General features: G+C 49.9%; 2 protein-coding genes across 3 annotated transcripts; both read right to left on the reverse strand.

Annotated features, from left to right (window-relative positions):
* Window positions 1-85: 85 nt before the first annotated feature.
* Window positions 86-4,723, reverse strand: LOC122835596 (leucine-rich repeat-containing protein 39-like). The gene is given in 8 exon segments (XM_044124760.1): window positions 86-155; window positions 157-231; window positions 642-794; window positions 880-1,025; window positions 1,115-1,251; window positions 1,340-1,496; window positions 1,566-1,674; window positions 2,021-4,723. Coding segments are annotated over 8 exon segments (975 nt in total). The 5' UTR covers window positions 2,149-4,723.
* A 1,565-nt stretch (window positions 4,724-6,288) lies between these two features.
* On the reverse strand, window positions 6,289-10,804 carry dbt (dihydrolipoamide branched chain transacylase E2). 2 transcript variants are annotated; one of them, XM_044125683.1, is made up of 11 exons: window positions 10,655-10,804; window positions 9,339-9,468; window positions 9,155-9,230; window positions 8,816-8,997; window positions 8,615-8,739; window positions 8,201-8,444; window positions 7,955-8,121; window positions 7,775-7,852; window positions 7,507-7,698; window positions 7,355-7,426; window positions 6,289-7,063 (listed from the first exon to the last, which is right to left on the reverse strand). In XM_044125683.1, the coding sequence occupies exons 1-11, from the start codon at window positions 10,697-10,699 to the stop codon at window positions 6,896-6,898; spliced, it is 1,479 nt and encodes a 492-aa protein (XP_043981618.1). In that variant the 5' UTR covers window positions 10,700-10,804; the 3' UTR covers window positions 6,289-6,895. The 2 variants fall into 2 exon arrangements, with proteins under 2 accessions (XP_043981618.1, XP_043981619.1); XM_044125684.1 differs by lacking the exon at window positions 10,655-10,804 and adding an exon at window positions 9,800-10,641.
* Window positions 10,805-14,249: the final 3,445 nt, after the last annotated feature.

Below are 14,249 nucleotides of genomic sequence, written 5' to 3' on the forward strand. Positions count from 1 at the left end.
CTGCAGACCAGTTTACTAGATAGTGTTAGAGTTCAGAACCGGCGGTACCATCAGAACCAGCAGTACTAACGGTGGAGGCGGTGGCTCAGCACAGCATAGTTTCTCTTCCGGCCTCCTGGATGTAGGTGAGCATAAAGTCCCGTCCAAACATCTCCGTCGTCTTCACCGTCCTCTGTCCTCAGAGGCAGAGACACGTCTACAATCAGAGGGTTGTCCCGGAAATTCACAAACCTGTCCACAAGAGAAGAATCAGTCCATGAGACTGAGACAGGAGAGACCAACCTGAGACTGACGCACTGAAGATTGCCCAACTTGGGCAGTCTGTCCTGCGGTTGGACTACACTGTCTAATCCTGAGTTACCATCTACATTCTCAAACACTGTGACAATTTTTAGAAAATCTTTTGATTTTGCCAAACTGATGGCTTTTTGTCAGTTCTGGTTCTGGAGCAGCTCAGAACCATCATTGTTGTCTCAAGGGGACTTGTAGGTCTTGGACATATTCGTCTCCAACAGCTGAACCAAATGGGTGGCTCGTCTAGAGGCTTTAGCTGAAGACGGTTTTCATTTGTTTGATCCGGCTGTTGGAGTGCTGACGTCTTCAGAGAGAATCAGTCAACGGAAACAGATGAACAGGTGTACCTGAGGTTGGTCATGTCCTCCATCAGTGACGGGATGTCCCTCAGCCGGTTGCTGCTGAGGACCAGCGTGTCCAATCTGGACATCCTGCTGATGTTCTCTGGCAGGATCTGCAGCTCATTCCTCTGCAGCCACAGCGTCTGCAGCATCTGCATCCTGAGGACAGACACGTCCCATTGGTCCACTCGGCCACATGGGGCAGAGCTCAGCGCCACGGTAGGCGTAGAGCAGGTGTTCCTACCTGTGGATGTCGTCAGGCAACTGCTGCAGGCGGTTGCCCCCCATGTCAAGCCACTCCAGTGCCGGAAGGGCGACTACACAATCTGGCAGGGAGACGAAGTCGTTCATGGACAGGTCCAGGTGCTGCAGCCGCACCAAGTTCCTCAGCTGGAGACCGACAGAGCTGGATCAACTGGACCGAACCTAGACTGGAGTGGTACCTGGTCTGGGTCCTGGAATGATACCTGGTCCAGTACCTGGTCTGGGAGCTCCTTCATGTCCCGGTTCATGGCCAGCTCCAGCCTCTCCAGACTCTCACAGCAACCGAGTTCTTCAGGAACATTTCGGATCCGGTTGTAGCTCAGCAGCAGCTCTCTGAGCCGGGTCAGCTTCCCTGAGACGAGAACTGGGTCACAAGAGGTGTTCAGAGGCCGGGTCCGGATAGACCCAGTATGGGTCAACAGGGCCCAGTCGGTTCTCACCGATCTGCTCCGGGATTTCGGTTATGGCGTTCCGGCACAGGTCCAGAACCAAGAGGTTCTGGAAGCTGCAGATAAACGGTGGAACCTTCAACAGGCCGGTTCTGTGGATCTGCCATTCCTGGACCTGGACGAACCGGACCAGACACGCCGGCAGGTTCTGAGACAAACACAGACAGGTCAACAGGATGTTCTGGACCAGCGAACCGGTCTGGTCCCTGGGCGGTACCTTCCACTCCTCTTGTTCTATCCGGAGAACCAGCCGTCCATCTTCCGTCTGCAGCTTGTCCCTGAGGCGGGCCAGAACCGCCCGGTCCTCCCAGACCTGAACACTCAGCCTGGCCCAGAACGGGTCATAGCAGTTAGGAATTGGGCCCACCAGAACCCAACCACCGATCCTGGTTCTGAAGAATCTCTGATCTCAGTTTGTTTTCTGAACACCATTCGCCTGGTCCAGCCCAGTCTAGTTCTTATGCAGAGGAGCTTGTGAACTGGGACCAGTATGACTTTACATACTGGTCCCAGTTCAGACAGGTTCATGGTGTTCGAACACAAACAGGACTCAGGACTGAAGACGTCATAACTCCTTTACCATGACAACCACCTGACGCTGCTGGCTGGATGTGAATGACTGGAATTGAACCAATGATATCGACCAATAGGAGTGAATGGGCGTGGTCTAACCTGCTTGTGGCCCCGCCCACAGACGGTCTCCTCCTCCGCTCCTCTTCCTCCTCCCTCCGTCTCTGGATCCGCGTCTCCCACAGAGCTTTGATGGACCTCACAGAGCCGCACGCCGCCACGCTCACCATGATGTCACGGCGCGCAGGACGACCTCTGACCTCTGGACGTCTGCCTCAACCTCTGCTGAGGAGAGCAATGGAGCCAGAGTGGCGTTCAGGGACGAGATGCCGGTTTAGGAGTTTAAACTCGCTGTTGGTGCTTCAGGTTATGTGGAGTTTAAACGCTGGGATGAGAATCTCTGAACGGGTTGAGCACAGATGCGAAATACGTCGACGTCTCATTGGACTCCAATGTAACGTCCCAGTAGCATTTCATTTCACAGGTAAGAAAATAATAACCTAATTTTATGAGCAGAATTTCTTGACTTTGTGGCTAGAATCTAGCTTCTAAAAACCAGGAAATATTTCCCAGGTAAATAACTGGGCCAAAAAAAAACCCACTCTGGTTATAATTTTGTTAGCTTGGCTAACTTTCATACTGTACAGTTTTATTAAAAAGAGAGAGCTGATGACCAGAGGGTTTTAGCAGGTCCGTCAGGATCAGCGCTGACTGTTTTTCTCCTTTCTTGTGTTTCAAAATGTCGATTTTTAACTATGTTGTAAAAATGCTGCAAGTCAACACCCCAATTTATTGAACATGTATGTTTTTTCAAAATGTCAGGATTTTTCAAAATTCTCTTTTATCTTTGACTTTAGCCACCAGGACGTCACTGGACTGCTCCCAGTTTGACCAGCAGGCTGAACCCTGTCTGTGCCCAGTATTGGCAGAATAAATAAATCTGTATTTTAATGTACACCTTCTTTCTTTTACTTTTTGTGTGTTTTTATGTTCATGAATACACTCTTCATCAATGTCAATAATATAAAAAGGATTGATGAGAATCAGCTGTACCAAATATAAACACTGACCTCTTTATTTAATTATCACATCAAAAAGTTAGAAATATTGTCTTTAGTGCTTTCTGTAATTCCCAAATATATTGGGGTGACAGAATGTGTTACTGACCAGCATTAACTTAAAATACTTTGTACAACCACGCTTTATAAAGTTAAGTTTTACACTGAACAAAAATATAAAGCCCATGTCAAATATAAGGGTTTCATGAACATTTGGGTTACGCAATATATAGAAAAACTCAAAATACATTTTCAGTATTTACTGATCTTCATGTTGGCATTGACAACATCGTGGTTGGGCCGTCTGTAGCGGATTGACCGTCCTGACTGGGGTCAGGCTGAGGAATCAGATTCTGACCCCATTGGCTTCCCGTAGGCGGTTACAGACAGTCTGAGGCGTGCTGCTGTTCAGACCAGTAGTCTCATCAGCTGTGTGTCGCTGGTCTGAGCCGACCCTCAGATGGACGAGCCGACGTGGCCGTCTGGTGCTGAGCGGTCAGACGAGGATGAGGCGGATCTGCAGTCTGTTGGAAACCAACTCTTAAACGGCCGACGGTTCGATAACGGACACTGGGTCCCTGCATCCAACACGCCAACGGCTCCCACAGAACATCTGAGGCTTTGTGACGTCTGACATAATGTGACATTTTGGGGGCTTTTATGGTCTAGTCCAAGGATTGTCCAGCTGTTGCTCATCTTGTCTGACCACCCAGTGGACATTCCCCACAATGCACTGAGTAAAACAACAACTCACTGAGCAACGCTCACTGACAGGAAGTTGGATTAAATATTAAACACAGATCAAGAGAAATATTACTTTGGTACAATAAAATGTCAGCAATGTTCATTTATAGTTGTTAATTTCACAAGGAAACAATATCTGACAGGAGGCCTTTATATTAGTTCAGTACACTCGTGTTAGCTTAATGCAGCGTTTCTCAATTCCGGTCCTCAGGCCCCCCCGCCCTGCATGTTTTCCCTTCTGTAACACACCTGGGTTGAATCTATGGGTGATTAACAGGTTTCTACAGCACTTGATGGTGATGCAATGATTAAAATTAGCTGTTCTGGAATAGAGACACATCTAAACATGCAGAGCAGGAGGACCTGAGGACTGAAATTGAGAAGCACTGGCTTAATGGCACATAGATCACATTCAATATGGTGGACGCTGTGACATATAGCCACATAAAGACAGTTACAAAGTCGGCCTTCTATCACCTGAAGAACATTTCCAGGATTAAAGGACTAATGTCAAATTAGCTCTGCTATAGGACAAACACTTCTCCCTGGTCCAATCATGTGTCTCCTTGGGTTCATACCCAGTCATCTGGATACTCACAAAGAAACTGTGCAATTTCTATTGATGTTGGCCAGAAAATCAATAATGCTTAAATGGGTTGGTTCTGATGCCCCTTCAATCCAGCTATGGAAAAATTTGCTTTCTGAAGTTATTGTATTAGAAAGATTGAGATATTGTATGAAGGGGAAATTTTATGCTTTTAAAAAAAGATGGGAACGTATTCTTGAATACTTCAAAATTTCAAAAATAAAAAACCAGTAATGAGAATCTGAATGACGTGTATGTATAAATTGGTTGTTTCTCATATGAAGCTGTAATTTATGTACATGCCTCCGTTTTTGATTTTGTCTTGTTTTCTGTATCTGTGCTGTATAAGTATTGCCCTGTTAATGTTATTTTCTTTTTTGTTTTTGTATAAATGTTCAAAAATACCTAATAAACATAATTCATGAAAAATAAAAAAAGGACTAATATCTCAGCCAGATCTAGAGAAACTCATCCATGCCTTTATCTTCAGTCGTATTGATTATTGTAACGGCGTCTTCACAGGTCTGTCCAACAAACCAATCAAACAGCTGCAGCTGATCCAGAATCCTGCTGCTGGAGTTCTGACTAAAACCAGGAAGATAGAGCACATAACACCAGTTTTAAAGTCTCTCCACTGGCTCCCTGTAGCTCAAAGAATAGACTTTAAAATACTGTTGTTATTTTATAAATCACTGAATGGTTTAGCACCACAATACATTAAAGATCTGCTGTTGTTGTATCAACCTTCCAGAACCTCTCAGGTCTTCTGGTTCTGGGGATGCAGAGCAGAACCAGAACCAGAACCAAATGAGGAGAAGCAGCATTCAGCATCTATGCACCAAAAATCTGGAACAAACTTCCAGAAAACTGTAAAACAGCTGAAACACTGACTTCCTTTAAATCTCAACTAAAAACCCACTAGTTTAGAGTTTTATTTGAAACGTAATCAATTATAAATTTATTGATGAAACCTGAATTAATGTTGTGTTTTGATTGTTTATTCTATGTTGCATCATTTTATGTTTCTGTGTTTGATTTGATGTAAAGCTCTTTGAAATGCCTTGATGCTGAAATGTGCTATACAAATAAAATTTGATTGATTGATTGATAGCAGCAACGAGCCAATCTGCTCAATGAGGCGTCTACATATTCATGTCTATGGACCTGAGAACTAGGCTGCAGGATTCTCCCATTGCTCCCACAGCTCCCAGTCCAGTCCTAAATCAGAGAGTTATTGACCTGCTGATAGTGACTGAGAGGAAACAGAAGCTCCTGTCTCAGTGAACAGGTGACCCCGTTGCTAGGCAGTAGACCCCGTTGCTAGGGCTGACAGTGATTGGTTGCAAGGCGGAACCAAACCATCCCAGCAATCAGCTGATCAATGAGTCTGGATTCAGAAAGTGAGTCTTGATGAAACTAAACGTAAACACGTTTGATCGGCTCATTTGCATCCTCATCATGTATCACGTTATTGACATTGCACCGCACTAGGAGTCACTGCTAATTGCTGCTGGCTAGTCTAAAGGAACTGAGTGGGGAGGAGCTGCATCTGGAAGGCGGGGCTAGGTCCTCCCGTTGAATCAAAGCAGCACTAAAAACGTGAAGGAAAGATTTTATGTGATTCTGGCCCTTTAAAAACCACAAACTGCTGGAAATGTGAGCAGCTAGGCTTCTGTGATCCAGTTTTAAACTGGACCTCCAGTACCAGCAGGCTGTTTTATCTCGGTCTCTGAAGAACCAAAGTCCGGTTGGCCGGTTCTGGAACCCAGACTGTTAGTAAAAGTTCTGATTCTCACCTTGGTGTTCTGCCGCCGTCCTTCATGCTGCAACCCAACCTCCGATCTGCTGTCCAAGAATAGACCGGGTCACGTGACCCGAAAGGATCCGACTGCAACTGCTTCCTGTAGGAATGTGTTCAAGGGTAAGCCTGAGTAAAACTGGAGTCTCCTTTTGTTGGACCAGAACCAGAACCAGAGAGGAAGTGTTTTCAGCAGCTTTATTGAGATCTTCCCACTAAACATAGAAAAGCTTTAATGACTGTGACCGGAGCAGGACCCTGGAGCTGCCAGCAGGGCAGCGACAACGACCCCCCCATCATTAGGACAGGCTCTGGTTCTGAACCGGCCCGGCTCCCGACCCATTGAGGCAAACCGGGTCCTACTGCGGCCCTCCACATCCCAGAGCCACTGGGCCAGACTTTGCAGCTGACCTTTGACCCGGGGAAGCACCAAAGACACGCAGGACATGAAGGACTGACTTGGGACGCCAACCGTAACCACGGTTACGCAGCCCCCAGTTTTTCCAGTGCAACAGAAGGAGGGAGTGGAGCCTGAAAGGTCAGCTGGTCAGGTCATGTGAATTGGACCTGTGGCTGTGGGGAACCGGTCCGGTTCGCCGGCCGGATGGTTCTGGATCTCCCGGTGTCTGCTTGGTCGTCATGGTAACCGCCCCCCGGGGTCCTGCTCAAAGGCAACAAGGAAGCTACGGAGCGACAGGAAGGCCTCAGACACAAACAGGAAGTGAAGGAGTGGGATGGGGGGGCCGTGGGCTCGAGGGGCCCGCCTCCCCGGGGCTGATGGGTAAAAGTGTCTATTTCAGGTCCAGAAGCATGCTGGCCGGGTTCTCCAGGTACTCCCGCCACAGGTTGGAGAAGCGACACATGGTGGCGCCGTCGATGAGGCGGTGATCCGCTGACCAGCTCACCTTCATGATGTGGGCCGCCTTCACCTGACCGTCTGGGCCGAACCGTGGCAGAACCTGGAAGGAAACACCAGTCAACACTGGAGAACCAATCAGAATCCCCCCAGACGGATCCTCACTCTGATTGGCCGACCAGGAACACCTGGTTTCACCTGGCTGCTAGGGTCAGATCATTCACAGGTCAGAACCGTTTGCTGAGCGATTATCAAATCAGATCAGGTTTTAGTTTTACTGACGCGTTCTGCCTCCAGCTGAGGGCGCTCAGGACCTCCACGTGACCTTCACCTGACCCCGACAGAAGGGTTGACCCCAATCTGGACCAACAGTGGAGCCGGTTCTGGAACCAACCTGGATTTTCCCCAGCGCGCCAATGGCGACCTCTGGAGGAAGAATGACCGGCTTGGCGTACGTCCCTCCGATCTGAGACAGAAACACAGAGCGGTCGAACAGGGACGGACCGGGACGGACCGGGTCAGAGTCGAGAAGTCCGGCAGACTCACCGATCCGATGTTGGACAGAGTGAAGGTTCCCCCGCTCAGCTCGGTCGTCCCCAGCTGGCCGGCGGCGCCCAGCGCCTGCAGCCGGGTCAACTCCTGGGCCACCTGGAAGACGCTGAGCAGCTGGACACTCTTCACGCTGGGGACCAGCAGGCCTTGGCTGGTGTCCATGGCAACGCCGATGTTATGGGACGCCTGCCGAGACGCAGTGTCAGCGACATGTAGCTGTGTCAGTATTGCGTTGCCACACGGGCTCTGCTGACCGCCTCACCTTGAAGGTGATGTTCTGGCAGCCTTCGTCCAGCGTGGAGTTCAAGATGGGGAAGTGAAGCAGGCTGAGGGAGGCGGCCTGAGAGAGAGTGCAGCCAATCACAGCATCGCTATTCAACCCTGAACCAACCAGCAGCTCCGCTCGTTAGCCAACCAGCTGCGGTCTGAGCGACTTGCTCACCTTGATGAAGAAGGGCAGGTAGCTGAGTTTGACGCCGCGTCTCTCGGCGACCGGCTTCAGTTCGGACCGCAGCAGAACCAGTCGGCTCAGGTCGACCTCGTCACAGTAACCAAAGTGAGGGATCTTCAGCGCCGCTGTCATCGTCTTCACCATGGCTTTGTGGAAACCTGCAGACGAACGAGGAAGCCACGTGACCCAGCTGACGTCACATAACCCGGTACCGAGTTCTGGTCCAACGGGTCTGACCTTTGAGCGGCTCCGTCACGTCCTTCCCGGTGAAGACGGGTCTTGGGGTCACAGGTGGAGGTCTGACCCCAGCTGGGGCGCTGAGGGGGGGTGCGGGGATGGGGGCGGGGCCTGGCGTCTGGACCTCCTGGAAGAGCGGAGCTGGAGGCAAGATGGCGCCGGTCTGCTTGGCCAGGAAGTTCAGGATGTCCTCCTTCAGGATGCGTCCATCTTTCCCCGTCCCCACCACTTCACTGAGCTTGATCTGAGGGGACGCAGCAGAGACATCACATACCTGCTCTGGACCTCCTGTCCACCGCGGACAGACTCCTCAGGTCCATCTCTGGATCCTCTGGCGGTCAGAGCCGCCACCGCCCGGTCAGCTCAGGAATGACGGGGCGGACACGATGGACAGGGACCTGTGGACGGACTCACGTTGTTCTCCATGGCGAGGCGGCGGACGGCGGGCGTGGCCTGGGTCTTGTGACCTTTGATCTCCTGGTGGGTGTGCTCTTCACGGGCCATGGCGGGCGTCTCCACCACATCCTCCTGGCTCAGCTCTGGGGGACGGACGTCAGAGACTAGTGGTCCCAGTGGGACGGACGGGGACGGACGGAACGGGCGGCGGCACCTCACCTGATGCAGACTCCGTCTCGATGTCCACCAGCGGCTTGCCCACCAGGGCGGTGGCGTCAGCTTCATAGTACAGCCTCCTGATGACGCCGTCGTAGCGGCTGGTGATGGTGACGGACGCTTTGTCGCTCTGGACCTCGCAGATGCTATCAAACTGAGACACCCTGTCCCCCTCCTTCACGTACCTGAGACAGGCGAGACCAGGTGTAGCAGCTGGTCAGGAGGTCACATGACTTCAAAGAGGTCATGTGATTAGCTAACCTGAGCTAAAGGAAGGTAACAGGAGCTAATAAAAGCTAACGAATGTTGCTGCGGCCCAGCAGAACCGGGCCTGGTTCCTACCACTCCTTGACCGTAACCTCCATGATGCCCTCTCCGATGTCGGACAGCTTGAACTGGACCACGGGTCGGCACCGCCCTGCGGGACAGAGACGCCGTCAGCTGCCGTTGTTGTGGCTGCAGGTCACCATAGCAACTGCATCCTCCAGGACGGGGATGACCCAGACCGGAACCGGTTTGGACTTACCCACAGTGGTCTGCAGCGTCCTGCTGCAGGACTTCTGCAGCGACGCGGCCCATCTGGACGGCGCCGACTCGGTTCTGTTCAGCCTCAGGTTCTGGGGTCCAAAACTCCTCCGGCGGTACTGCTGGGTCAGCTGGCAGAGAGAACCAGAACCACAGTTACCGGGCCAGAACCAGAACTGGTGTTCAATGCGATGTGATTAAAGCTTCAGTTAGAAACAACAATCTGCTCCTGATCTCAAATGGACCTCAGAACATTTTCCTCAGGAAAACTCCAGGAACTACCCTGACCCCCACAACAAAACCCCAAAACCAGCTTGTGCCTATTAAAATGATTTTAATTTGAGGTTTTAAATTCCTCGTCGGGTGGATTGAACGTCAACACGTCTCCTAGTTGCTCTCTGAATATTGCAGCTTCATTTATTCATTTATTGCCCCGGTTTGAAAACTGTCTGGACTTCCAACCTTTGAGTGAAACGCTATCTGATGATTCCACCGCTTCCTGTGAGGCGGCCCGGGAGGGCAGCTGGCATCACCATGGCATCACCATGGCAACACCATGGCAACATTCACTGCCGTGCCTGCAATGGGTCAACTCCCTCCTGATTGTTATGATCAGATTGCTGTTCGTTGCTGTTGTCATAGTTTCATCTCAGGGTTTCCCTCGTTGCTGTTTTAAGATCCGGGACTCAGCCGCCCTACCAACGGTCCGGTCCGGGACCGGCTCCGGGTCCAGTCCCAACCTTTTTCCGGTTCTGGTTCTATGAAGTGATTCCCAGAACCGGATTGAAAATCAGGGATTTATCCTGAAATCTAAAGAAAGTGGGAGAATCCAAGCAGAACCTGGAAAAGTTCTGGACAAACTGACTGGACTGAAAGCTCGGAACCACATAAATCCGGAGTTGGGTTCGGGTTCTAACGTAACCCTCTCCACGTCCCAGAGCAGGCAGAACATTATGACCAACAGCTGCTTTCTTCAGGATGGGATCCAACTGGACCGAGCCGTCAGCAGCAGAACCTGTTACAGAACATGAATGCACCATCAACCACTGGACTCTACCGGAACCAGCAGCTAAGGGGGCCGACCGGTTCGGTTCGGGACAGACAGAACCCGCTGTCCGTTGCTCCAGAACGGAACCGACCCGGACCTAGACCATCACAACCCAGTTAGCCTCAGTTAGCACCGCAGTGACGAAACGCCTGCGTCACTAGCAGCTTTTAGCGTCAGCCGCGCATGCGCTACAAAGCGGAGCGGCTTGGTTGGGTTCCAGTGTGGTTCGGGTTCGTTTCGGCGTGGTTCCGGCTCGGCTTGCTCCTCACCAGAACTCTGAGAGCGCTGAAGGATCCTCTGGTCACCGCCGCCATCTGTGCTCTCTGCTGCACGCCCCCGACTGCAGCCAATCAGAGGGCTCCGCGTTCTTCTTCTGCGACAGGAGGCGGAAACAGCGCCACCCGGCGACAGGAAGCGTTCTAAACTGTGGCTCATTAAAGTTCAGGGAACCGGTCTTGTCTGCCCCCATGTGTCGGGAGCGCGCACTGCAGTCAGAGAGGCGGGTCCGACCACTGACGTCTGCTCCCCCTCTCATAACATGGGAACAAATTAATTTACCAGCAAGTCTTTAACTGTGCTTATTCTTCATCAACAATAAATTTGGTAAGATTTGCTCATTATTTGCCAAAGTTATCAGGGGGGAACCAAATATTTTAGCTGCCTGAAATAATCTGTTCCCCTCCAAAGAGCGTTGAACAGGGAACAGATTATTTCAGGCAGCTAAAATACTCCCTTTCCCCATAATTTTGGGAAATAAAGAGCAAGATAGCAATAATTATATGTGATAGCATGTAGAATTTTTTTTTATTAAGTAATCTGTCATATTTTACATAATACTCGTGATTTTCCAGAAAGCCTACACTCTCATCCTTTCAGTAAGTCTTAATTGTTTGTGTGTGATTTAGGACTTGTGAGGTTTATTGGCCCAGTTTAAAATCAATCACTGATTATTGGTTATTTGCTGTGATGTATTTGTGAACCAATTCAAACACAAAGATTACACCATGTTGTAGCCATGGTAACACAACAATCAAACTATCGAGACGATTCTTGAAACTTTTACAAAGTAAATGTCTTAATTAAACCCTAAATTTATTTATTTTTTTCTCAGCTGAATGCATTAAATAAAATGTAATAACATTGTTATTCTCTATAAATGATGCTACAGGTTTAGATCCATGGTCTGTTGCAATTAAACCATTTCTAAGGGCCCCTGAATGTCTGGAAGCCCCTGAATGTCTGGGGGCCCCTGAATGTCTGGAGGCCCCTGAATGTCTGGAGGCCCCTGAATGTCTGGAGGCCCCTGAATGTTTGGGGGCCCCTGAATGTCTGAGGGCCCCAGAGGAGGAAGCGGCCTTCTCTCCTGTGGTCTGTTTAACAGCTTCAGTCACAGATCAGCTCAGCAGCAGAAACAGAAACTTTCTACCTGTTGGGGAAAATCTAGACTAGATCTGCTTTGCATTTCCCCTCATGATGGCAGTGATACAGTCGGATCCAATTAGATTCTGGATTATTATGGGTTGTTGCCGTGTTGTTGTCCGGTGTTTTTGTTCAATGTGCCCCTTTTTAACTTTGACCCTCCAAAGGTCTCTGCACGGCCCTGTTGACATGATTATTTGAGTTGTTTTACAGAGAAATCGATCAGAAGCGCGACCCGACTCTCTGGCTGCAGTGCGCGCTCCAGACACATGGGGGCAGAATTTCACGCAAGACCTGAACTTTCTGGTTCTGCTGTTGATGAGTCCAGAACCTGCTGAAGTTCTGCTCCGTTCTGCTGCTTGGTGCGTTCAGGAACAACCTGAGGTGACATAATGACATCAGAGAGTTTAGGTCCAGATTGATCAGAAGAACCAGCAAAACGGTGACAGCTAATCCAGCCATAATGTAATTTATAATATATACATATAATATACAGGGGTTGGACAATGAAACTGAAACACCTGGTTTTAGACCACAACAATTTATTAGTATGGTGTAGGGTCTCCTTTTGCGGCCAATACAGCGTCAATTCGTCTTGGGAATGACAAAGTCCTGCACAGTGCTCAGAGGGATTTTAAGCCATTCTTCTTGCAGGATAGTGGCCAGGACACGACGTGATGCTGGTGGAGGAAATGTTTCCTGACTCGCTCCTCCAAAACACCCCAGAGTGGCTCAATAATATTTAGATCTGGTGACTGTGCAGGCCATGGGAGATGTTCAACTTCACTTTCATGTTCATCAAACCAATCTTTCACCAGTCTTGCTTTGTGTATTGGTGCATTGTCATCCTGATACAATGTTTGGACCACTGGATGCACATGGTCCTCTAGAATGGTTCGGCAGTCTTTGGCAGTGACTCGCCCATCTAGCACAAGTATGGGGCCAAGGGAATGCCATGATATGGCAGCCCAAACCATCACTGATCCACCCCCATGCTTCACTCTGGGCATGCAACAGTCTGGGTGGTACACTTCTTTGGGGCTTCTCCACACCGTAACTCTCCCGGATGTGGGGAAAACAGTAAAGGTGGACTCATCAGCGAACAATACATGTTTCACATTGTCCGCAGCCCAAGATTTGTGCTCCTTGCACCATTGAAATCGACGTTTGGCATTGGCACGAGTGACCAAATGTTTGGCTATAGCAGTCCGGCCATGTATATTGACCCTGTGGAGATCCCGATGGATCTTGTTCACGAATGGGGGAAGAAGGGAGCGGGAGATCAACAGGCGGATTGGTGCAACGTCTGCCGTCAAGCGGGCGCTGTACCGGTTCATCGTGGTGAAGAGAGAGCTGAGCCAAAAAGCGAAGCTCTCGATTTACCGGTCGATCTACGTTCCCACCCTCATCTATGGTCATGAGCTTTGGCTCATGACCGAAAGAACGAGATCACGGATACAAGCGGCCGAAATGGGTTTTCTCCGTAGGGTGTCTGGGCTCTCCCTTAGAGGGTGAGAAGCTCAGTCATCCAGGAGGGACTCAGAGTAGAGCCACTGCTCCTTCACGTCGAGAGGGGCCAGTTGAGGAGCATCTGGTCAGGATGCCTCCTGGACGCCTCCCTGGTGAGGAGTTCCGGGCACGTCCCACCGGGAGGAGGCCCCGGGGAAGACCCAGGACATGCTGGAGGGACTATGTCTCTCGGCTGGCCTGGGAACGCCTTGGGATTCCTCCAGAGGAGCTGGTGGAAGTGGCTGGGGAGAGCGAAGTCTGGGCCTCCCTTCTGAAGCTGCTACCCCCGCGACCCGACCCCGGATAAGCGGAAGAAGATGGATGGATGGATGGATGGAAATCCCGATGGACAGTTTTGGTGGAAACAGGAGAGTTGAGGTCCACATTTAATTCTGCCGTGATTTGGGCAGCCGTGGTTTTATGTTTTTTGGATACAATCTGAGTTAGCACCTGAACATCCCTTTCAGACAGCTTCCTCTTGCATCCACAGTTAATCCTGTTGGATGTGGTTCGTCCTTCTTGGTGGTATGCTGACATTACCCTGGATACCGTGGCTCTTGATACATCACAAAGACTTGCTGTCTTGGTCACAGATGCGCCAGCAAGATGTACACCAACAACTTGTCCTCTTTTGAACTCTGGTATGTCACCCATAATGTTGTGTGCATTGCAATATTTTGAGCAAAACTGTGCTCTTACCCTGCTAACTGGACCTTCACACTCTGCTCTTATTGATTCAATGTGCAATTAATGAAGATTGGCCACCAGGCTTGTCCAATTTAGACATAAAACCTCCCACACTAAAATGAGAGGTGTTTCAGTTTCATTGTCCAACCCCTGTACATCAAATACAGGATGAGCTCGTTTGTCAGATTTAAAGTTTTTTTTTTTTTTTTTTTTTTTTTTTTAAAACAACAAAAAAGCCCAACTGTAAGC

Source organism: Gambusia affinis, linkage group LG08 (assembly GCF_019740435.1).
Source record: "Gambusia affinis linkage group LG08, SWU_Gaff_1.0, whole genome shotgun sequence".
Classification (NCBI taxonomy): Eukaryota; Metazoa; Chordata; class Actinopteri; order Cyprinodontiformes; family Poeciliidae; genus Gambusia; species Gambusia affinis.

Excerpts from the sequence above, each read along its gene's own strand:
- dbt (XM_044125683.1), bottom strand. The coding sequence starts at position 10,699 with ATGGCGGCGGTGACCAGAGGATCCTTCAGCGCTCTCAGAGTTCTG. Across the intron at positions 9,469-10,654 it reads TCAGCGCTCTCAGAGTTCTG|CTGACCCAGCAGTACCGCCG; the intron begins GTGAGGAGCAAG and ends TCTCTCTGCCAG. Across the intron at positions 8,122-8,200 it reads CGTGACGGAGCCGCTCAAAG|GTTTCCACAAAGCCATGGTG; the intron begins GTCAGACCCGTT and ends GTTCGTCTGCAG.